Source organism: Brachionichthys hirsutus, chromosome 3, assembly GCF_040956055.1.
Source record: "Brachionichthys hirsutus isolate HB-005 chromosome 3, CSIRO-AGI_Bhir_v1, whole genome shotgun sequence".
Classification (NCBI taxonomy): Eukaryota; Metazoa; Chordata; class Actinopteri; order Lophiiformes; family Brachionichthyidae; genus Brachionichthys; species Brachionichthys hirsutus.
In genome coordinates, this window is record NC_090899.1 from 7,813,822 (window position 1) to 7,838,868 (window position 25,047).

The 25,047-nt window shown below is 42.2% G+C and overlaps 1 protein-coding gene across 1 annotated transcript in view; it reads left to right on the plus strand.

Moving 5' to 3' along the window:
• fhod3b (formin homology 2 domain containing 3b) overlaps nt 1-25,047 on the plus strand; it is a 73,008-nt gene that overhangs the window by 22,836 nt on the left and 25,125 nt on the right. The window contains exons 4-5 of the mRNA XM_068755838.1: nt 23,259-23,326; nt 24,299-24,404. Coding sequence (XP_068611939.1) covers nt 23,259-23,326; nt 24,299-24,404 — 174 coding nt within the window. The remainder of the gene's footprint in view (nt 1-23,258; nt 23,327-24,298; nt 24,405-25,047) is intronic.

The window sequence follows — 25,047 nt, forward strand, 5'->3', positions numbered from 1 at the left end:
CTTTTGATGCAGCAGTTTATCTCATTATTAATATTATTATTATTATTATATAGCCTCATACATTTTGAGCATATCTGGCAGCGTTTTTCAACCACAAGACAGTATGCTGTAATTAAGTAAACCACAGTGCGCGTACATGATAAGTTTTATGTTTAATTCTTAAGTCTACTATCAGTTCCTAATCCAGGCACTGCATACCTGAATATTTGAATGTGATCTGAACTCAATCCTATTATTTATTATGCTGTGCACAGCTTAACTGTAAATTCAACGAGATTACATAACTTTTCATCTCCGGCATAGATTTGTTTAGAAACTCAGCTTTCTCTATGACCAAGGTCAAGTCACATGTCCTCTGACAGTAAATACATCCCTTCAGTTATGGGCATATTTGGCTTTATTTGCTGTAATGCTACACTGTATGATGTGTTTTTGCGATTAATGAGTGAGGGTGCACCAGTATAATTTTACATTTGTTGACTACTATCTCTCTAACATTAAAGTTGACATTGTGGCTGTGGTTGATGTACATTTGTTGTAGCACATGTTTTTATTTTTCTGGCATATTCATGATGCACCGGCTCATGATGTCACGGCTATCAGTTTGTGAAGTGCAGCGGTGAGAAACAGTATCACTGATTTGGTAGTTGATTCACATGTAACAAGGCTTTTGAAGATACAATGGTATAGCTTGACTTACGAATGTCGCAACCTACGAGTTTTCCCAGCCATCACTCGGTGGCAGGTAGATTGCTACATAATGAGCATCACTAAATGTTAAACATTATCTGCCTAGAGTTTCATTGTTTATCTGTAGAAATAAAAAATAAGGAATGCATAAGTAAAATTAAAATGAAATAATAATTCAAACAAAATGTAATATTTGCAGCTCTACAGTACTTCAGTAGCCTCTTGGAGGAATGATCTAAAATAGGAGACAACATCGGACTATTATTCACATCATCACCAGACCAAACTTTGCGTCACCTGATCTGCTTGCTTGACCGAAATAGAGTAGATATTCTCAGTCTGATAAAGACTGAGAATGAAAGAGTGACTCCAACCTTAACAGAGGGGATTTGTCGTTCATTTTTTGCCTTGTAGGGTAGAGCTGAGCATCAACGGGGGATGTTGTTCTTGGGATCTCACCGTATTCTCTCTGCCACATATGTCTTTTGCAGCATTTTCACCTCCCGGCGTTGCGCGTGCTTGTGTTTATATTTAACATGACTCCCAACTGTTTTAACCTCCGGGCTAGTGCGTTACTGCGATGGTGCTAATTTATTTTGATCTAACACATGTGATTTCCGAGTGTAGACAGGTCTCACTTTCCTCTCACATATATAAAGCACGCCCCAGCTGTATCACCTAACTCCCATTGATTATTTTAGCGGCATGCTCTCTGTGAGATGACTCATTGACACAGTAATAACCTGGAGAGGTGCAACCCCGTGTCTAAGTTAAAAGAATTTGATATAAATGGGCCTAAATATCCTCAAGCTGTGACTTAAAGTATATATTTAAAACAGTATTATGTAACATATCATGTATGTCATCCATGCCACATTTGATAGATTACACAAAGAGTGTCCTTACAATGCTGAGTTTGGGCTTTCTAAGCTACAGCGTTCAGCCACCAATTAAATTGTGCCATTGGAGGATATGGGCTTGATGTCTTTACAGGATGTTCCTGGTCATTCTCTGTAAAGCGCAGAAAATTAGCAAAGTGAGTACAAACAGTTGAGCAGCCTGGATTTTCTGCATAACGTCTACATACGCATGGCAGCTGCGTGCAAATTTGGATGAACACTTTATTGCTTTCCCAAAGAGTCTGTCCACATGAAGCTTGTTTCTATTTAAAAAGGAACTCAGAGAAAACACCACAATGCAGTTTTTTGATTTTCTTTTAAATATTGATACTAAAGAGAGAACAGAAAGAAGAAAAAAAAAAGTAATATGATCGATTACTGACATGTGAGAAGGATTGAGCCATTGGCAGCCTTTATAACATACTTTATTCCCCAAGGAGTGCTGTAATACTAAGCTGTGCATATGAGGAAATCTAACCGGTGAGGTGTTGGAATTCAACCCAGCGCGTTTGTGAAACTACTCTTGGATTTGTTTCGCTGTGTGAATGTGGGGGGGGGGGGGGGGGGCTTTTCCATCAAAGGTGCACCTGGCCCTGTATAAATATATTTCTTCATGCCTGACATGGGATGTCTACATGCAGGGGCATGGTGAAAATGACTTATCAGACCAAATAACCTTTCCCAGTTTTAAGGGTGCTGGTGCTTTGAATCTTAAATGTGATCACAGGCCTATAATAAGACATTTCCCACTGGTGCTGCAGTTTCCATTTTCTCCTAAACCTTTATAGCTAAGGGTTGTTTCCATGTGTTTTTGAATGCTCGTGTTAAACAGCTGGTTATCAAACTAGTGACACCGAATATGTGCGTTCAGAGAATGGGTTTTCGGTTGTGATCTCTGCAACGTCTAGTGGTCTAGGTTAAAAAAGCGTGTCAGTTTAGCTTCGAGACGAGACAGGAAATAACACGTTAGTCAGTAGAAACAAGTGGTAATATGTCTCATGGTTCACGATAGTGAAAGAGAAACCTTTGTATTGTTTTAGGAACAAGAACAGCTGGAAATACAGCTGTGTCCAGAGGGAAGATGATGGGACACAAACTCAGGCTCCACAGAAAGTGGTGCTAAAATCCATCCTTCCATCCATTTTCTTCTGTTTTGCGGGTCATGGGAGGGACTGGAGCCTATCCCAGCTTGCTACGGGCGAGAAACGGGGTGCACCCTGAATGCATCGCCAGTGCATCACGGGGCCACACAGAGACAGACACAATCATTCACACACACACACACACTCACACACTATGGACAATTTGGAGTAATCAATTGACCTAAATTGCATGTTTTTGGAGGAAACCGGCGAAAACCCACGCGGAAATGAGGACAACATACAAATAGGATTCGAACCGGCACCTTCTTGCTGTGAGCCGACAGCGCTGACCACGGGCCACCCATCAGATCCCTAAATTACTTCAGTTGGCTCTGTATCATTTAATCAATAAATTACAAACGATGAAATCAAATCAATTACTTAAGTAAAACAATGTCACAAACAGCTCCACAGCTCTGCAGCAAAGAGCGATGCAGCAGGGAGGCGGCTTCTGGCAAACAGCACTGCCCCGACAATTGTATTCACAAAAAGTAAATTCATCTGTTGGCTTGACGGACTGGAGTTTATTGCTATTTGGGGTTTTGAACATGTCTGTAAACTGTTCTGAATGTGATGGTATTCTGTGTTTGTTTGTTGTATTGTTGTGGTCATAAATAGCTGGGGTGGACATGTTTGGTTTATTTCCATGCACTGATGAATAAATGAGGCTGTCATTTTATTTGCTGGGTATTTTTTAAAGAGTATAATCTTCCCCTTTATTCTTAAACAATTGTTTTCATATTTTCTCTGTCATTTTCTAATTTGCTGGTGCTTTGGCTTTCAGGCCATTCCCATTAACGTGACAGCATGGACAAATTGGATTCCTTAAAGCTGTCCCGTGGTAGTTCATGTAACTGAACCGGGATTGTCTTTGTCGTTTTGGACTTTTCGGAGGGCTGGCATGGTGGAGCATTTATTGTGCTGTATTCACATAATGTTGAATAGAATTTATGGTTGGAAAGACCTTTTTGAATAAGCAGTACCATACTTAGTTTGTACATTACAAATGGGATGTAGTTAAAAATAAGTATCAACATTTCTTATGTTTGCTGCTTTATTCATAAAGTCTTATTCATGGTATTGGAGCCTTTTAGACATCAGTATTAATAATTACTGAACAATGATAAACAGCAGCTTATTTCATATATACGTTCTTGTTCTTGACTCACATCCAAAAATAACTTCCTAGTTCCTTGTTCCAGCTGAAGTTGACCAGTACCATTTATCTGTAGAGTTTGCATGTTTTCTCACCATGCATGTGATTTCCAGGTGTAGATATCTGTTTCAGATGAATGGGGAAACTCTAAACGCCTCACGGGTGGGAGTGTGACGGTGTTTGTCTGTGAGTGATAGACTAGCCTCCCCTTCTAGGGTGCTTCAATGTTTATCACCTCTTAAGCCTGCAGCAGAAATTGGGTGAAGAACTTCATACTGTTATTGCATGATAATAACTTGTGCAATACAACAGCACCTATAACATTCAGTTAAAGGTTTGCAGCTTTACCGCACAGTGACAGTAAAAAAAAAAGTTCACCTGTCCCAGCTGTCTGCTTGGCAGTTTGGATAAACACGGGGGGGGGGGGCTCGGTGTGACCTCGATGTCAAACAGGCCGACATCGATCACCTCACACTCTAGTGAGGTCTCCCAGCCCACTTTGTTACCACCATCCCAACTACAGCTCATTCCCTTTCTCAACTGGTATATATATATACATATAAATCTATCTATATTTTTTTTATTATTATTTATTTGCAATTACATACTATCATACAAAAAGCATAAGAAACTATTAGCTGATTATTTTCTTAATTGCCAATGTGAGCCAAATGCTTTGGTGCAAACAGACATGAGTTAAAACAACAGTCCCAACCACTAGTTGGCTAGTGGGGCAGACTGGACCGGGGCAACTCTGTGAACCAGACCTTCAACTGCACACACACACACTCAAACGCGCACACACACACACACACACACACGCATGCAGACTCCTCCTAGCTCCCCACTGATGTGGCCAAGTCAGCCCAGAGACAAATAGGCCCAGACATGGAAGACATTAAGACGGGCTAAAAACAACATGCTAAGTACAGACTTGCTCTCCCGCAATTCAAACACAAAGTGTTCACTCAGCTGCAAATATGAAGATTTTGACATGGACAGTGGGGAAGGTAGATTGTTTGTTTTTTATTCTTTATGCTTTTTTAACTGAAAATAGATGATGGGACCCTCTGTGGCTTCAAGCTGTGTTAGCATTAAAAGACAAAAAAAAAAGGTTAAGGGTTGACCGGGGTATTTTAGGGTTTTGCATGTGCGCTATATTAGAGATAAAGTATAAAATGTTCCACTGTGACATCACTAAACTCAACTATTCATGACAGCTAAATTGTTTCTAAATCAGATATCAACATGATTGTGCTCTTTGGCAGCAGCTGGAGGCATCGGGGCCAATTAACATCAGATTTGAATATGTGAATAAAACCAAATCTGCAGGACCACCACCAGTCCCTGCATTAAAGATTTGATGGAAACTTTTTTGATAAAATTTCAATCAATCGCTTCAAGTGCTGACATAACTGGTAACAAATGACTTGCTGTTCCACTGGAGGGTGGGGGTGCTCCCCTGTGGTTTCTCAAGTGGACATGCAAGTAGCTCTTGATGAGGCAACAGGCTTTTAGGAGCTGTTGATGTCAGGGAGTCAAAGGTCACTTTTTGAAGAGGAAAAGCCACCGGCTCAAGCCCCCTCCTCCAGTGTAGTTTTTTCGAGATATGGTCGATTGTCTTTGGGTGCATAGCGCTTTGATAAACTCACATCTTGTCCAGGGTGCACCTTGCTTCTCACCCAGTGGATTCCAGCCGCTCACAAAGGACAAAGCCTATTTCAAAGATAATGTCTGATTTTGGTGTAATTGGACTAAATTTCATGATTCATCTACAGTTGAACAGTAAAACTGTTGGTGTTGGCTTGTGGTTAAGAGTAATGATTTATATGAAGGTGTGTGTTTCTTATTGAACATTTTATTTCTATCTCTTACATTTTCTTTTTAATCTACAAAGTGTTTATTTAAGCGATGCTAGCACTGTGGCTTGGGACATGAAGGTGGACCACTCGAGACCCAGATTTAATCACAGTGTATAAGCAACTATGAAATGGATTCCCACACATATTTTGTTATTTAATTTTTCCACAATTGTTTGCTAATTTGCACATACCACTCTTTATGTCGGCACCATCAATTAATACTTTCTGTAGTATTTAAATGAGTGACAATAAAAAAAAAATATCCTCTTCACTCCATGATCAAACGAATCCACTTCAAGCAGATCAAATGAAAAAAGCACAGCCATGACCCTGACGTAGTAAAGACGCATGTCTGTTTCCCCCTCTGGAGGCCATTAGGAACGTTTCAATATTTGATTTAGTCATTGAGCAAAATGTGTTCTTGCTTCCTCATCATACTCCAGTAATATGCAAATCATAGCAGCCATCTACAAGACCCCATTGTTCCCACTCCAAACACAGCTTGTGTTTGTACGTTTGTAATTGTGTGGTATATTCTGGTCTGCTTATCTATCTTCTCTTCTTTCTAATCATGTAATATTTAGAATATATAGAGGTTACGGTTACGTTGTATGCCTGTTAAATCCCAAGGCTTTTACTGAGTGTAAAGGCTTGCTTTGAGGCCTTTATGGGATCCAGCTGGATCGGTCCAGCATTTCCAGAGTTCCACGTTTATCTGAACCAGATCAGAGCAAGCCCAGTCCAGTAGACGCACACAGCAGCCTTCAGAGCACCGAGAGGTTTTGGAGAACACGAAGACATTTATACACATTAAACACTGAGATTATGCCGTTACTTTCATCCCATTGTCTGTTTACCTGCGAATTCTTCAATAAATCTCATTTCACATCTCCCGAATGGTGAAAACTAATCCTGATTGGCAAAAATACAACATCCATTAAGCCTTATATAAAGCACTTGCTGACTTTACCTGTTTTAAAATACTTAAACACCCCTCAGCAGGTGTGCCATAAATATTGTCTACAATGATAAACTCCTGTTCAGTGTTTTCAAAAAATATCACCTTCTGAATGTGGGTGAAACCTATTTCCAGGACTTCCTGTAAAAGAAAATCACATTCCTGTTGCACCAGCGTAAAACTTTAGATCAGAACTTTGCACTCATCTACCTCCACTATGAAATGCAGTACAAAGAGTATATGTGTAAATGAGAGCACCTTTTTCAAGTAGTTTTCCCTGCCTTGTGCAGCAGCACTCTGGCTGGGATTGAGTTTAACCACTACCAGGTGTGCATGAAAAGGTTTTGGTGGAACTGGCACATGATCAGGACATGGTGGAGGTGGTGGGGGTGAAGAGCATTAGGATAAGGTGTTCAAACATGTTCCAGTGTGATCATGCAACCCCACACATAGATCCCCCCTGCACCCCCTACATAAAACACAATCTCAGCTATATTTAACTGTTTTCTATGCCTTTCACATCAGGTGGGGGGTAAATAAACTTATATGTGGGTCATAAATATTTTCAAGAATTGGCTCTTGAATCTGGCTGATTTCATGCATAAGCCATGGTCAATCAAGATGAAACACAGCAAATGAGGTGAGCGGTAAGAGTTACAATACATCATACAATACTCTTTGTGCAAGCTGAGTAGGGCAAAGAAAAAAAGGAAAAAAGAAAAATCCCTTTTTCTCAATTGTGAAAACGTCTTTGTAGAAAAGCACCAGAGCTGCACCCTGCAGTGCGGCCACAGCGCTATGCAACCCATAGTGCAAAGGTATGTGTGGTCATGCAGTGCAAGAGAGTCCAAACCAGGAAGCTTTTGTTGGTTGACTGATCCAGGATTTGTTTTTTATATATACAATACATACAATTGTTCAGTACATTTGCTCTTGGATTAATATTCACTACATGTAAAAGAACACAAATAAGTTACTTTCTGGAAATGGGAAGGTTTTGTGGAAAAATCAAAAACAGCATCTTAAACCTAATTGGAAGCAAAATGCATCTTTAGGATTTGGTTATCCAGGAATTTTAACAATAAACTTCATTGTCAAAGTTAATGTAGCAATAAGTAAAAATTACTGGGAAATGGCCATACAAGCAACTAAATGTTGTCTTTAAAAAAAGTAGACTATAAAATATTTATGTACAGCATTATATCAAATGTTTCATTCATGCTGTTTGTGACAGCATATGCTGACTCTTTGATAAAGCCATTATTGGCAGTCAATAGTTTGAGGGTTAGGGTTAGGGTTAGGGTTTGAATACCAGCAACACAATGGCCAAAGAGTTTTTTTTTTTTACATCTGTGTCTCCATCGGTGTAGATCCAGCCATGCATAAATCTCACCCCCCGCCGCGCACAGACCAAGGTCTTTCTCCCTTTTTGTTCTGTCGCATAATGTCTCTGGCCTCTGGAGTTGTTGGGATAGTTAAACCTGCTAATTCGACTTTTGCTTGGACTGAAATACCAGACAGAGACCTCTAGAGGTTAGAATGGTAAACACACCCACTTTGTGCAGCTCTGACAAGAACTGCATTCAATATGTAACCAAGGGGTTAATACTTTAAAAGGTAGATTCTAATTGAATATTTTCACCTCTATTTAATTTACTATAACGGGTTTTGGACTCAGGAGTGTGAGCAAAGCTGTTTAGGTGGCTAATTTAGCATCACTGACTAAGATAAACCACCATCCTGAGCCTTGTTATGTCTAACAATGTCAGATTCATGTTTTTAGTCAGATTACATTAGTCTAGGATTAGCTTTAGAATAACTCTCCCACTCCTTGAAATAACAAGTGATATCATATATATCCACTTCACTCCATTTGTGCTAAGTGAAGGCTGTGGAGCCTCTCATCCTGTGCTGCCTCCCGAAATAATGTAGGTTTTCATTCTACAAATATATTTTCATAGCATTCGGGTATTTTTTGTTGCCATTAGTTTTTTTTTTTGTAGTTTAAGTTGATCATCTGAGCTCTATCTTGTCCTTTTTTTCCCCATTTCACGCTGGATTGCTTTGTCTAAATAAGGTAAGAGAACACTCAACATTTTTTCTCTGTAGTGCTGCGAGCCAAAGCATCGTTCTATCCTTTTAGAATATGAGGGTGTTCAAGGTGTGCCAGCCCAAGCTCTCTCTGTTATGACACTGGCATGCTGTAGAAATGCATGACTGGCTCCTAATGGTGCCTTTAAAACTTTAAAAACTTTAAATATTTTCTTGTGATTTATACTCCCAGGGCTTGATTTCTGAAAGGGAAGGGTGTCTCTTCAAAGTTGGAATCACTTCACTAAAGCGCTCACTTTTAATTATCGCTTTTATTTCCTCTTTGTTTTGTATTGGACATATGGACGCTGCTTAAAGGTTGTCAGACTGATGCGGTAACCGTGATCCTGTTTCTTGTTTTGAATGAGACTTTAAATCATAAACACATCCTAAATATTCAGTGAGTGAAAGATACATTTATTTAAGTGCTTTAAAACATTCACTCTAAAAACAGTTTCCATCAACATAACTGCAAATTCACCCAGGAATACAATCCAGGGAGGAAAACGGAATACGCTTATTACAGATCATGTATGGCAAAAAGGGTTCCTCGTTTTCCTAAACACTGTGGACCTGATTTTTTAGTTTAGTTTGGATCATCATGCAGAAAATGAATGATGAGGATGAGGCCCAGCGTACTGCTGAAAAACCTTGACAAGGAGCCTATCATGATAAATCGGCCAATCTCTTGTTGATTTTCCCTGGCTAACATGAGATCATATAATGTTCATATCTATCAAAGGAGTGCTATTATGTTCTATCTCTAAGCTGTTGGGTCACTCTGTATCTTCTTTCATCATTATATGGATTAATGCTGTCTATGTGTGAGTGTGTTAGGATTTGATGGGCCGGAGCTGTCGTTTGCCTTTCCTCTCCGAGGCAGGACCATTGTGGTACAGCGATCCCCATGTACTGTTGTAATCTATTTAGTCAGACCAGTTCAAATATATCAGGGGGTATTATGAGGCCATGGGACGCCAAAGAAAATACTAAAATGACATTCCCAAACCAGGTGACCGGGAAGAAGGCATGGATGAATATTTGAGAATTTTTCCTAACATGACAAAAAAAAAGGTGCAAGCCTCATGTTCTCATTCTTGTTGCAACTTTGAAAGGCCCCTAGTGGCATTTGTGCTTTCCCCTGAGGAGCCACAATTTACTTGTGAGCTGCTATAGAAGTCAGTTTTTAAGGCTAGAAGTTGAAGTAGATGTTGAGCAACAGCTCTTGTCTAATATCCACCATCAGTTTGCAAAGGTCAGCCAGTAAAAAAAAAGGAGTTCAGTGCATTCCCACAAGAAAATAAATGTATCATGCCAAAAGGCAGTTGGTGACTGTGCCCATTTGGCTCACAGTACAAATGATAAATCCTTATCAGACTGCGCTAACATGAGTGGGAAATTTATGATATGATCCAAGGAGAATAAAAGTGCGCACACATAATTTGGCATTGTTCGGTATGAACTTAAAGAGAATGCACGTTAATTATAAATTTGTTCCATTTGGGCAAACGGTTGTGCCACAGAGTAGGAAACAGGATTTACAGTCCTCAATTATGGATTGCCTTCATTTAAACAATGCCTCAGTAAGAGAGACCATTTCAATGCATTTTAGGAGTGGACTAATTGGTCCGATCCATCACAAACTGGGATACTGTGCCTCTCCAATCACAGCATGTGTTTTATATGAGTCTATTTTATCTTGCTGCTTTCGTTGGCAGTAACGGCGCCGACTTGACCCTTCCTCAGGGTCTGCCGCCTGTCAGCAGTCAGATCACACCTCACCCGCTGATTGGCAAAGCAAAGGCATTGCTAAAGTGCAGCAATTTGCAAGACCAGAATAGTCCCAGGACTAAAACTATATAACCATAAAAACAAACGCCTGCACAGACTTGTTTGATGATTCCAGTCCAGGTAATGTCGTGCCAGTCGGAGATGGGCTCCGGATCAGAGATAATGGCCTAAACTCCCTCAGCCAAGAAATGATGAGTGTTTGATGATATGAATGTGAGAGAAAGATACTTTTGATCGATTCTGTCGTCACTACTCTGAGAATAATCTTTACTTGCACAACCTGGGTTTTCGTCATAAAACTATAACTCTTGGCTCAACAAATGAAACGCACAATAAATATTAAGCTGTTAGTGCTTTTACAACACACACCAGTCAGATCAAAAGATGCCCTGAATATCACTTCATCGTCTACGCAAATCTGTATTAATATGGGGCAGAGGTCTTCTAATGTGATCCCACATGTCAGTGTTCTATGCTCGTTTTGTCATCTGTCTTCAGAAAACGTTTGTTTAATGCTTTATTTTTGTGTTTTTTCACAAGAACTCACAGAGAAGTATTACAAACAGGTACCCAGTGGAAATGCAATACTGCTCAAATGTGCAGTAATCCTTAATTAGCTCCGTGTTAAAAATGAAAATAGATGGCGTGCTGTCACAGATGTGTGTGCTTCCATATTGGTCGGCTTCCTATTCCTGGAGCAGAATCTGAAGTAGATGTGAGTTAATCCTGGTGCTTCTCCCCATCTGTCAGGCCTCTAAGAATAACAGGCAGCACTGAAAGGCAGATGCAGGGAGATGGCCAACAAGAGTGAGAGAAGAACAAGAGAATGAAATGATTCTGATAATATGTTACATTCCGGTTTCATGAAGAAAGAAAATATATTCTTGATACATTTTGAGTATCTAAAAGAAATGTCATCATAAAATCTTAATTGAGGTAAGAATTTGAGATTAAATCCCAACATTAAAATGCATTTTTTTTTATGGATGGATAATTAAGGTGACACGGATTGTTTTTTAAATCTTTTCTGACTCTGACTGGTCCTGCATCTATGCACACGGTTGGTTTTTACTGCATTGAGAAAGGCTGTTTGGCAGAAGCAGCTTCCATGCAACACATGGAAAAAGGCCTTGAACCAACCCCATTTTAACTTTATATGCAAAACTCTCAGAGGAGCAGAGCCACAAAAATAATAACCAGCTTCATCCCTCTCACTATACTTACCATAACGTCATGGTGACTTCCTTTTACTGTGCTACGGCACCACCCCAGAGCAATCCCCAGGTTATATCTGTGTCATGCTGTTGTCTGATCTACTGAATGAGAACATGCCTTTGGCCTGCTCTCCACTCCACTACCTGATGGCTGGTATGAGGAAACCCTGCTGAGGATATGAAATGGGGGCAGTGGGTTGCAGAAAAAGTATGGATGGAAAGGGGGCTATGTACTGGGAGAGGGGGTGTAGGGGTCTCCCCACCTGGTAGCTAAGGAATGACTCATTAGACAGGCAGGCAGTAATAAAAGATTTGTCTGTCCTCACATTGGCCTCGCTGCCATCGCTCTCCTCGCCTGGAATTCTGCAGATTCCACCCTCACTTTCCTCTGCTATTCTTCTCTGACAGCGTCCGATAGTATCTTGACGGCTGCTTAACGTACAGTTTATTGAAGAGACCAAAGGATAATTATTCCACGATGCCCTTTATGTCCTTCGGAAAACATGGTCATCATCAGCTGAAAAATGAGATGGCGTACAGTCGGTAAAGACAGTCGGAAATGTGGGATGCCGCTCCAAGCTAAAATAAAAAACAAATGCCACCTGTGAGGGTCATGTGGCTGCACTGGCTGATTGGCCTACGACTCACACCTGTTTGCTGCCTCTCATCCCAGACACACCTGAGGCTGATTACGACCGGCCTTCATAAGCCCTGCTCCGCCCGCTGCTCCCAGTCGGACTATTTTTCATGGATCGCGTCCCTGCGTACAGAATGTCTTTCTGCCGCTCCTCATCCCTGGGATCTGCCTTTGTTAGAGTTTTGTATTTTGAGCTTGCTTATTTGGTTTGTTCTTTTGGCTGTGTCTTTTTGTTTAACAAGATACTTTCGTTGGGCTCCAGCCACCCCGTAACCCGTGCGCAGCTCCGGGATAGTGACTCGGCTGATGAACATTCCAGTAAAGCTTATAGTCACGTTTGTACTGTCTCCGTCCTCTGTTTCTTGGGGTCCTCTCGCACCAGTCCTTAGCAGCCACCACTGCCTTCCAGTAGAATAATGACTGAGATAAAACATGAACTTACACAGAAACGCTATAATAAACACATCCATACACAGGACAATCCAATGTCACGTTTCCATCCGGGGACAGTGAGTGCTGTTGAGCTCTGTGGACGGAGTTTTGTGTTTATTGGAACTAATACTGTGGTATGTCTTAGGATCAAATACCTCTGCCAGGATATGGTGTCGCAGTCCAGATATCTGGGCTCTCCCAGATGATGAGCAGAGAGGTACAAAGTCCATGCAGGAAATCAAATCAGAATCAATGACTGTGGTTTAATTGCACGTTTGCAACACTATAATGCCTTAAGTCCACTCATAATCTACAGTATTGTGAACCTTTGAAACAAAAAATCAGTAAACATTAGACTTATTTACAGTCCTGCACTGAATGTTTGTTTGTTTACGCATTCAATTTTAGTTTTTTTTGAGTAACATTGAACTTTCTCTTAGTTTGCTTATGGGCCCATCCGGACCTCCCTGGGAGGCCTGCTCCTAATGACAGAGGCTTCTTTGCTCTGTGTGGCCTGACAGAGTTTACTCTAATCCAAACCATCACTTCCACATGTCTTCCATCACAACTTCTAAGGTATTGGAATAAGCTTCAGGAAACAGGATTAAATGCATTATTGCCTTTATTCCTCTGTGTAATTCATAAACCTCCTGTTTGAGTGTGTGCATGTTCTGCATTGCAGGATCGTGTGCACAGGAACGCATGTGTACGCCGTTCATTGTAATTGTCTTGATCCAGTTTGCATTGCATTCAAAACGCAAACATGCTAACAGTGATCTCACCTTACCTGCATTCCCACTTGATGAGTTCCATCTGGTTGCTATAAGGCGCGTTTACTGACCCATTACTCACCTTGTGTTTTTGTTCAGGGAGAAAAGGATAAAAAGAGCAGTCCGCAAAGTAGCATGCTACAACTCCATGCACGTGTTGGGAGGTCATCCAATTTAATTACTTGTGTTTTCTCTTCATAAATTTGTAGCCAGGAGATTTCCCTTACAGAGCAAAACAGGAGCAATGGAGTAAAAACACACACACACACACACACACACAAGCATCATGGATGCCGTTGTGCTGCTGGCTTTCATGACAGCGGATGGGCTTAAAGTCAACGATTGTATCGTCACATATGTAGTATTGCTGATTGCAGTCTCATTGTCACCTCTTGCAGAGATTGACCAGTGGAACCAAACTAGACATGGCAACACGTGTCTGGGCAATGACCCAACAAAGATTGCCGTTTGCCTGTACCAGGATTCTCTGGAGTGACGTGATGCTGTTTGGTCTTTTACAAACATAATTTACGAGTTGCCTGAAGGTTAATCACTCATGAATGCTGCGCCACTTTCAGACAAAGCAGGAGTTACACTGCCAGGATTAACAAATGACAAAATGACTTCTTAAAATGAGCATCCAGTGAAACCTTGACAACAAAGTGGCCTGTTATTATAAAGCTCAAAACTTGTCTTCAATAAGGGCTTCCAATATTCAATCCAGACTCCACCTGTAGGCTTCAGGGACCAAAGTAAATTTTAATATCTCCCACTGATGACCAGGCTTTCATGCGGAATATTAATCCACATTCAATGCATTTTTAAAAATGCTTATGTTGGTTGCTAAAGAGCAGTAATTGCCAACAAGAGCAGGTAGCTCATGTCCTCCGGTCTCACACATTTTTTTCCTCTTTGCAGTCACTGAAACAATACGAGGTTTCGTCTTATTCGTCGTCTTGTCTGTCAGCTCCACTCCGGAAAGAAAATACCATTTAATTTACAGCCCTGTAATGCAGGGATGTCCCGCCTAGCAGGGTTTTTGTGGGATTCCAGAGCAGTGCTTGGGATGCGGTTTATATGTCTGCCTGCTGTGTGAAGCCTGAGCAGTGGTAGACATCCTTTTCATTTTACGAAGGAAGTCCTCGAAATCGACGCACGCCGACAGATGAGTAACTAAGTCTGTCAGATATGTTTGCATACGGACATTTATCAAGGTTAATGACTTTACTGACATACAGTTTGGGGTGAATGTTTGCGCTGTCCAGCAGTGAATAGCTGAGAACTGTTTGCTGGTTTGAGATTGACAAGCAGAGATAAGTTGAAAGCGGTTAATGACTCACGCAAAACAGACTTACTGGAATGTAATCGACAGAGAAACGTCAGCAGAGCTGCACAAGGCAGGTCTGCTTTACTCAGTCCAGATCATGCATGATCGTGTGGCTTTGCACGAGGACACAACTGGGAGGGTCACTGTTTGCTCTGTAAGCGCCTGGTGGACAGTGAGGCATGCGATTGACCACCACAGCATGATGTCAGGTTGTGTTCCATCAAAGGTTATCTAGTCTGTTTCAGCTTTTCCCAGCAGGCATGGGAGGTTACCTCAAAATGAAGTACAAGACAGGCACAGGGTCCAAGTTGATCTGAATGAAGCTTCCTCAGTACTCAGTTCTCAGTTGCTTCCCCAGTACTGGCGCAACTCTAAATCAAGTTTTTCATTCACTCACATTACCAGGTAGTAGATAAATGCATGCTTGCTTTTATGGTTGCAGATCATTACATCCCTGTGGCCATTCCAGCCTTCTGCGATGAGAAAACTGCTGCTTTCTTTGGGATGTCAATATGAGGCGTCAGAAACACTTTTGCTCTGTTGAGTCATTTTACTGTCAGTAAAGGCCTGAGGGAGCAGTAAAATTAACAGAGGGAAAATTGGATTTCTTGTCCTCAGCTACACTCCTGCATTAATTTCACTTGGATGGCGTCTTGTGTTTTGTGAATTGACAGTAATTTGACGCCTGTCTGCATGGCCCCCTTGGCCATATAAGTACTGTAGTATGATCGTCTTTGATGGCCATGCAAAGCTTTTTGGCTGAGGCAGTTTGTTAATGTTCTTATTGTGACTGTATTTTGGATCAGCACAAGTAAAACATTTAATTATGCATCTCATGAGGCCAGAGTACCTTGCAGAACCCAAACTGACAAATCCATCATATCTATTGTCCTTTGCTTGTGTAGCTCTCGGTTTGGCTTGACCCAATGACAACCCGTGATAAACGTAGACAGCTATAAAGTTTCGGGTTGTTTCCGGTAAATGTGATGTTGAGGTGAGGTTCACAAACATTTCCCCTGAGTAAATGTGATGTGCAGAAGGCCATTCGTTTGGGGGTGCATATTTGTGCCAAATGGTATGGAACTAATCTCCACAGAGCTATTTCTCATTAGGGAGGGGCCTCTTGGAGGTGCATCCGTGTGAACTCTGCAGACAGGACGGTGAAGAATCATGCAGATGGACTGCATTCAATGTAATGCAGGACTCACTTTCTGCTTTCTGACAGTTTCATAGTGATCCTCGGAGAAACAAGCACAAACCCACACAAACGCACCCTCACACTCAGCTCAATGCATCCCACCTGACGAAAAGTCCAAATCTTGATGTCAGATTATCTGTAGATAAATATAAGGAAGTGATTTCATCAGCAGTTATTGATTCAGAGCCATGTCTCAAAATAAAGGTATTTTATGCTCTCTGACGCTAACCTTAGTCCCTCCCACCTCATCTCATCTCATTAATAGTGCTCCAGGTTCACTATAAATAACCCTTGACTAAATTATTTCTTTAAAAAAGACATACAAATATAGGAAATTAGCCCCATGATATAGACCTCGAACCAAAAAAATGCAAAAAGAAAACAAACAATGGCAAAATATTTATCTGCTTAAATGGAGGCTTGTCCTGGCAAGCTTCCATAGGAAGACTCTGTAGAGCCAGAACAGCCAGTTACTCATCACTAATAGAGGAAAATAAGAACAGCCACTGGTTTCTTGTCAGCCGTGTAGCCAGGTTAACAGTAACAGCTCTGTTGAGGCTTGTATTCCTATAACCCTCAATAGTAATGGCTTTATGAGCTTTTTTTTAATGATTTAATTCTACTTTTTGGAGACAGACTTCATTACGGTACTTGCCCTCAACTGGTGCCAGTTTATCTTCAAGGACCAAGGAACAACTTACCTTCAAACAAAAGAACCCTGGAAAAAGCTGACTGAGTCGGATTTAAGTTAATTCTCTGCCATACAACTATTACCTTAATGAAATAGCAACCTTTCTTTTTGACCTCAAAAGCCACACAGTGGATTTATCCAAGCTATGACATATCGCATTCCCAGTTGTTGAAGAAAAGTGCTAATCAATGATGTGTCTTTCTGGGACGAGATTATGTTTCTCCCATTTTCATTCTCTTAATCATTTACTGTTTACCGCAGCTTTTATCTGCGATATTTCATGCAAGATATCTCATGCAAGAATGAAAAACAGCACTCAGAGTGTGAATGACAATAAACATTTCTTGATCTTGATCTTGATCTTGGCCAACAGATTTTTGAGCAGCTCACTTCTGCACAGTCTGTAAAATCTTCGGGAGTGAAATTTTGACAAGACCTGGAATTTCACAGCAAAAATATTCAACTTTGTCCTCTAATTCACATCTGTACGCTGATATTATTAATGTACGAACGTACGTTCAAAGTCAGTGGTGGGTCACATCTCCAACAACACTGCCATCTAGCTCCAGATAGGAGAACAGCTGCAGAGAAAATACCTGTAACGGTCTCATCAGGCCGCAAGGCTGAGACTCCTGGGGAATATTACTTTTGTAGAATATGTCAATATATGAATGAGAAAGAAATACTGAAACATATTTCATCAGTGTTTGTTTTGAACTAGTCATTAACGGAGAAAATCATAACAACACTAATGAGGTAAATTACAACTTTCACCTGCTTTGAAGTTTCAGTTCCTTAAAGACTATTCTAACCATCTAGTTTCAAAACATTGTGTCTACTGACGGGGAAAAAATAGTTTTTAACCTGTATGAAAGTTGCATTGTAGCCATCAGCTACCTTCTTAAGGAAAGGAGAAAATAGAGTAAATTTTCAATATTTTTTATTAGATTTTATTAGATTCAGCTGGGGGGAGGAGTCAGCCGAGGTGGCTGGGGCAGACTCCCTTTTTTTTTTCTTTATCTTTTTCTTCTGGGGCAGACTCCCTTTTTTTTTCTTTATCTTTTTCTTCTGGGGCAGACTCCCTTTTTTTTTTCTTTTTTTTTTTCTTCTGGGGCAGACTCCCTTTTTTTTTTCTTTATCTTTTTCTTCTGGGGCAGACTCCCTTTTTTTTTACCATTATCCGGGGCCGGGTCGCGGGGGCAGCAGCCTAAGCAGGGAAGCCCAGGCTTCCCTCTCCCCGGCCACTTCCTCTAGCTCTTCCGGGGGGACCCCGAGGCGTTCCCAGGCCAGCTGAGAGACATAGTCTCTCCAGCATGTCCTGGGTCTTCCCCGTGGTCTCCTCCCGGTGGGACGTGCCCTGAACACCTCACCAGGGAGGCGTTCAGGAGGCATCCTAAATAGGTGCCCGAGCCACCTCATCTGGCTCCTCTCAACGCGGAGGAGCAGCGGCTCTACTCCGAGCTCCTCCCGGATGACTGAGCTTCTCACCCTATCTCTAAGGGAGAGCCCAGCCACCCTACGGAGGAAGCTCATTTCAGCCGCTTGTACCCGCGATCTCGTTCTTTCGGTCACTACCTAAAGCTCGGTCGACCATAGGTCCGAGGGTAGGAGAACGAAGATCAACCGGTAAATCGAGAGCTTCGCCTTTCGGCTCAGCTCTCTCTTCACCATGACGGATCTGTGCAGGGTCCGCACCACTACAGACGCTGCACAGATCCATCTGTCAATCCCCGCTCCATCCTTCCCTCACTCGTGAACAAGACCCCGGGTACAACTCCTCCACAGGGGCAGGATCTTCTCCCCAACCCCTCTCAAGAAGAGTGGTTCCGGAGCCCTTGCTGGGTGTCGAGGTGAGGCCAACTGTTTCCAGTTGGAACTTCTCAACCTCGCACACCAGCTCAGGCTCCTTCCCCGCCAGAGAGGTGACGATCCACGTCCCTAGAGCTAGTTTCTGCAGCCGAGGGTCGGACCGCCAAGGTCCCCGCCTTCGGCTGCCGCCCAGCTCACAATGTACCCGGACCCCTCTGGTCCCTCCTTTTTTTGTCTTTACCTTTTTCTTTATCCTTTTCTTCTTTTTCTGCTGGGGCAGTTGGCCACAGCACTCACTGATTTGCTGATGTCTTCTTTCTGCTTTGGAAGAGTCGAGCCCACCAGCGCTTTGTCTTTTTCTTTTTCTTCTGTAACTGGATGTCATCCTGTTTCAGTAACTCATCCTCGCTCCTTTGAGCTGGCTCCTTCTGCTTGGTGAGCATCTCTATGAAATGCCCCTCGTTGTTGGCGATGATTTCATTGAATTGCTCCTCCTGCTTGGCGAGGTCCTCTTTGAATTGCTCCTCCTTGTTGGCGAGGGTCTCTTTGAATTGCTCCTCCTGCTTGGTGAGCATCTCTTTGAATTGCTCCTCCTGATTGGCATGGATCTCGTTGAATTGCTCCTTCTGATTGGTGAGCATCTCGTTGAAATGCCCCTCCTTGTTGGCGATGATCTCATTGAATTGCTTCTCCTGCTTGGCGAGGTCCTCTTTGAATTGCTCCTCCTTGTTGGCGAGGGTCTCTTTGAATTGCTTCTCTTGCTTGGCGAGCAGCTCCCTGCTGACCTTCTCCGCCTGCTCAGAAGCCTCCACCAGCTGCTGCCTGTGCTTAGTCTGCAGCTCATCCATGGCCAGCAAGGCTTTCTTGTATTTGTCGTCTTTGACGTCACTGAGCTCTTTTTCAATTGTGGCATTTGACTTCTCTGGTAGTGAAGGAAGAGTTTCGGGCCTGCAATTCTTAGCTTCCGGCTTGTGAGGCCCTTGGGTGCCTTTTTTAAGGGCCAATGTATCTTCCAGGAAGACCTTGATTCTGTTTGAAGTTTTTCCCTCCGTGATGATATCGCGGATCTGGTCGAAGTAATGATCCACTTGCCGTATGTCACTGTCAACGTGCAGGGTTTCTGCAGTCACTGTGAGCAGCTGGCAGAGACATTCTAAAGACATCTCATCACGATTCTTGAGGAGTATGCAAGCACAATTGTGGATGACTTTGGCTGCCAATACATTTTCATTGTAGAGCTCACCAATAAAACGTATGTTTCCCAGTGATCGGCGGTAGGCCTTGAACATGGCGTTGCCCAGCTGTGTCGTACATTCATAACGCTCACTTACATTTCTGGCAACCTCCAACTTTCTTTTCCTTTCAAGAACTTCATCATTTTCATGTTGAACATTTCCAAACTCTTTCTTGCATCGATTGATCAGAAGAGTGCGGAACGTTACAACAATTCCAGGCTTGTCTGGGTTGGAAACATTCAGATCCATCAGGGCGTGGCATATGCTGGCATAGACACTGGAGTCCTTACGCTCGATGGCCTTCTCAAGGATCAGATCAGTCAGTCTCTGAAGCCTCTCCTCGGTGTCGATCTTCAGGTCTTTCACCTGCCTCACCACTTTCTGTAATGTCTCAGGTTTAACCACGTTGAGGATACAACGGAGACGCTTGATCAGCTTTTCGGACTTGACTTGCTCAGTCTCCTCTTCAGGGCGGAGAGCTGATGCTTTCGCAGAGCTTTCCTTGTACCTTTTCTTAGCGTTGCCTAACAGTCTGGCGTCGGTGCACATCCGCCTGGGTTGCAGGTTGCTCGGCTCAACCGTTGATCCATAGTCGAACCTGGTTACTTGTAGACCTTTGCAGCGCAAAGTAGACTTTCGAAAATCTGTCATTGTAATTTACAAATTACAATAGCAATTGACAATTCAATCAAACCTTACTTCTTATATACAGTACCTTGACCCTTTGATGTCCATCTGCTTTGATTTTGACTTTTGGTTGTCAGTTATGCTCTCCACTTTGATCTGCTTTGATGTTAATGCTGGTTTGCGGTGTCCCTACTCTAAGCCGTACGTACACCAGGGGTCCCCAAACTGTTTCCTGTGAGGTCCACATAACGTTTCCCTTCTCTGATGGGGGGCCGGGGTCAGTTTGTACAGGAAAAGTGTGACAATGGCAGGGGGGCCTAAACATTTATTTGTTTCCAGACAGCCACCAAATAACCCTTTTCTTCACAGAAGAAAAAGTCAGGAAATGAATAATAACACTATTAATAAAATAAATAACTAAATAACCCTTTCCGGGTTTGTCACAGAAAAAAAGTCCATGGAACATTAACTTTCTGGTTGTATGTGATCATCATTAGAAGTGTCCCAAACAAAAGGAACAATGCTTTTCTTTAGAATATTAATATATTCTTCACTATCAATATTGTTTTTAGGAAACAAAAGACCGAATTAATGACCCCTCTGAAATGCACCGAATACCATTATTGATCCCCCACCGGCTACTCATGTTGTATGGAAAGGGAAAAAATACAAATACAAAAATACCGCTGCACCTCCAGCCATCAGTCCGTTAAACTGATTACGTTTGCGGACGACACCACCCTCATCGGGCTCATCTCGGACGGTGATGAGCCTGCCTCCAGGAGGGAGGTGGACCGGCTGGTATCCTGGTGTAGCAGCAACAACCTGGAGCTGAACAGCCAGAAAACAGTGGAGATGATCGTGGACTTCAGGAAAGTCACAGCCCAAACACAGACAAAAGCAGACAAAATTTTCATTCATTCATTTTAAGCAGAGATTCAAATGATGAAGAACTGGCAACCATTAAGATGCTTTGGCTTTGACATCCACAGCTGGGGGGCCTCGAACCAAAAAGGCCTGGTCAGTGTTACTTCCTGTTATTTATAACGACACAAATCACCAACGCTGGACAGCTTCCCCTGTGGAGCAGTCCAGATTTATTCCTTGTGGATGTTTTTGCTGGTTGCTGACCAAGGCTCTTCTGTAGAATGATGATCTATATGTCATGCAACATGTGCAGCAATGAATGTGCAAAGCATACAAAACTTTGCTTCACACATATCACGTACAATCACATTCATGAATTAGAAGGATGAATCTTGTAAGTATAAGGACCTTGGAAGAAACAGGGTTGAGAATGGTTTAATTTCCACTGCATAAAAAGTAGAGAGAGAGAGAATTGCAGGGAGAAACAGTAAAACTGCTGTCTTCCCTGCCTGGAATGGATCGCACAAATAAGATGAACCGTTATTGACACGTGTCATGAAATATGGCAAAACACATTCATAATTAACAAGTTTAATAGCTCACATCTTGACATGTTCTCTCCAGAAATCTTGATCCTTTTTGAAGAGAGGTTGCATTTTATGTCAGTGTGGGTGAAACTCATTTTGTACTTTGACAATGCTTCGTCACAGGAAAGACACGCAGGATGCTTGTAAGCAATAAACCAGTGTCTGCAAGTTGTCTGTGTGTTCCAGCAGTCCTGGAATCACACCCTCTCTCATTGTCTCAGTTCATCAGCTAAGGGGACAACAATGAATAGAGGCACTTTGCTTTCAATCCCAATTGTATAGAGTCATCGGTGTGTGTGTGTGAGTGTGTGTCTGTGTTTGACTGCAATTACTGGCTGCTGTTTGCAAGGAGCGCCTGGCCACAGCTCAGTAGGGTTTGTCTGTGAGCGAGACAGCTATCTCTACATATAGTATGTGTTGTCTGCATATTTACTTGAATTTATGGCCAAAGTGATCAATTACAGTCCCGTGATGGCAGCAAGTGAAGTGGTGCAAAAAAAAAAAAGCGATTTGTGAAACAAAAAGAGACACAGTATAAAACTATGGCTGAAACCAGTAAATCAGAAAGTGAGAGTACTTAGCTGTACTGCACCAAGTTGGAATGTGCTGCATGTTGCTGCATCTGCAGCAGTAGCAGTCGGGATTTGCTGAGTCAGAGTTCACTCAGCAGTGATGAGTGAGCAGCAGGGACTGTGCTCGGTGCTGCCTCTCGCTGGCAGACTGAAGGCAGGCTGGAGTATCATATTCAGTGCAGCAGGAAATGTTCCTCCACATCACACGCATCAGTCATGCATCTCCTTTATTTCTCTGTGATGTTTCCATCATTGATAAATGGGTGTATTGTTTCTCAGCCATTGTGGGGACTATTGGCAAAGGTTTCTGTCTTGAATTTTATGGCAAGCTCCAGATATGGCTTTGTCAGCAGGAAACATCCACTGTTCACTAACTGTCCACAGATGTCTGATTTGCTCCTGCAGTTTTTTGCCTTAGGTATTCTTCTTGCAGAATATTTTTCACGTTTAGCTACTTGGGGATAATTGATGCTGATGATGTGTACATGAGACAGACACGAGGAAGTGATGTTGAAAGAGAAATGTGCATTGCATTGTGGAAATGATGTTATTACACACTGAAACAGTTGTATGTGGGCACTTAATTTTTCAAGAGAAATCACAAATTTTAAATCTACCCTGTGATTGATTTATTCATATGTTTGTATGACAACTTCAGAACGTAACATGTGTGTGCTGACAGCTTATTTCTCTGCCTGTACAGAAAAACTCTACAACGCCACTGGACGAGAGCTGCGGAGAGCCCTCTTTTCCCTCAAGCAGATTTTCCAGGTAGTTAAATCTCTTTAATCTTTTACTAAAGAAGCGGATCACAAGACTGAGTGAATTCTCCTGCATTGCATGGTTTCCTCAAGCAGTTTCCAAAAATCTTTTCAGCACTAAACTATCCTCTCATGCCATGTTTAGCGGTATACACCGGTATTTGTATATGTGTAAACTTATTAGCATGCGAGTTACATATTATGCTCACATGCATCAGTGGCCACATGCACAGGCACACTTGGCTCAGTGTTATTTTCTTGAGTCTGCCTTCGTGGCAGCTGTGGAGTGTTTAGGTCTGGTCATACTTCACACACTGGAGCTGGGCTGGGCTTGCCTGGTGGGCAGTCAGCCATAGAGAGGGAGGGTTAAACCACAGCGAGATGGAAAAGAGAGAAGCAGACGTCGACGCAGGCACAGAAGAGATTAGAATAGTTCGCTTTTGTACACTATGATTGACTTTGTGGCGTTTTCATTTGCAGAGAGTACTTTTGAGTTTTCTCCTTGTGTAATAAAATGTCCATTTGGCCCAATTTGACATTACCTTTCTACATTGCAGTACTGTAGTGTCATTGGAAAGTGTGAGAAATACAGCAGGTTTTGTCATCAGGCACAAAATATAAGATAAATCTGGGAGGCCAGAGCAACAGGAGCTGTTTCAACTGGCTGCAGACAGTGTTACATCACAGTAATTTAACTTGATGTCAAAATAGATGCTTTATACTGCAGAATTGAGTAGAACAGACAGAGTAGAGCGTGAATTTAAAGACTGGGCAAATAGTCTGAGAGCCCGTTTATCTCCGTCAATTGTTCTAGTAGAAAGCTTTGTCATGTCACCAGTGTTTCTAATCTATTGCTAATTGAAAGTTCTTCTAAGGAATTGGAATACGTCTGTTTAAATCCATCAGCTTAATGTTTAAAAATGTCTCTTAATGCAGTGTAGGCTCCTTTTATGATGACCTTTTTACATTGACCTTGTTCCAGGATGACAAGGACCTGGTGCACGAGTTTGTGGTGGCAGAGGGACTCACGTGTTTGATCAAAGTTGGAGCCGAAGCCGACCAGAACTACCAAAATTACATCCTCAGGGGTACGTAGGCTGCTTTTCTTCCTCTCTTCCCTCTCACAGCTCAATTTGTAGCACAGGCTAATGGAGGATGTTATTCATCCATCTCGTCACACTTTTCCTTCTATAAACCTATCCATGGCCACATGTGCTTACATACGCCATATAAATTGATGAGTCTGCCTGACGGCCCTCTCACACTCACACACTTACTGCATGTAAACAAACTCAAATGTGTACCGCAGATAATGTGAAGGTGAGGCCAAGTCGAGCAGCTGGTTAATTTATCCGCCCCATACCGGCAATGTGAAAGGTCATCCGTGTTCCGCTCGGGGAGGGCCGGGGGGCAGCATGTTCTGGAATAATGGAGGACCAAGGGGTTTATAATAATCGCTAAAAGGTCACTAGTATTTAAGAGCCTGCTGTGAGGAGGTAGGTCATATATGTGTAAGTGGCCAATAAAATTTCTGGCAGGATATTGCAGATCATAAAACTAATTTCCCTCTCCTCCTTCTTTTCCTCTGTCTTGTTTTTATTTGTTCTTAATTTTATCCCTTGTCTTTTCATGAAAAGCCTTTGGACTTTGCGTAATTATCCCGAGTTGTTGTTTTTCTTTATATATATATAGCACATGCAGTAAATTAAATGGAAAAGATTATGCTTGATC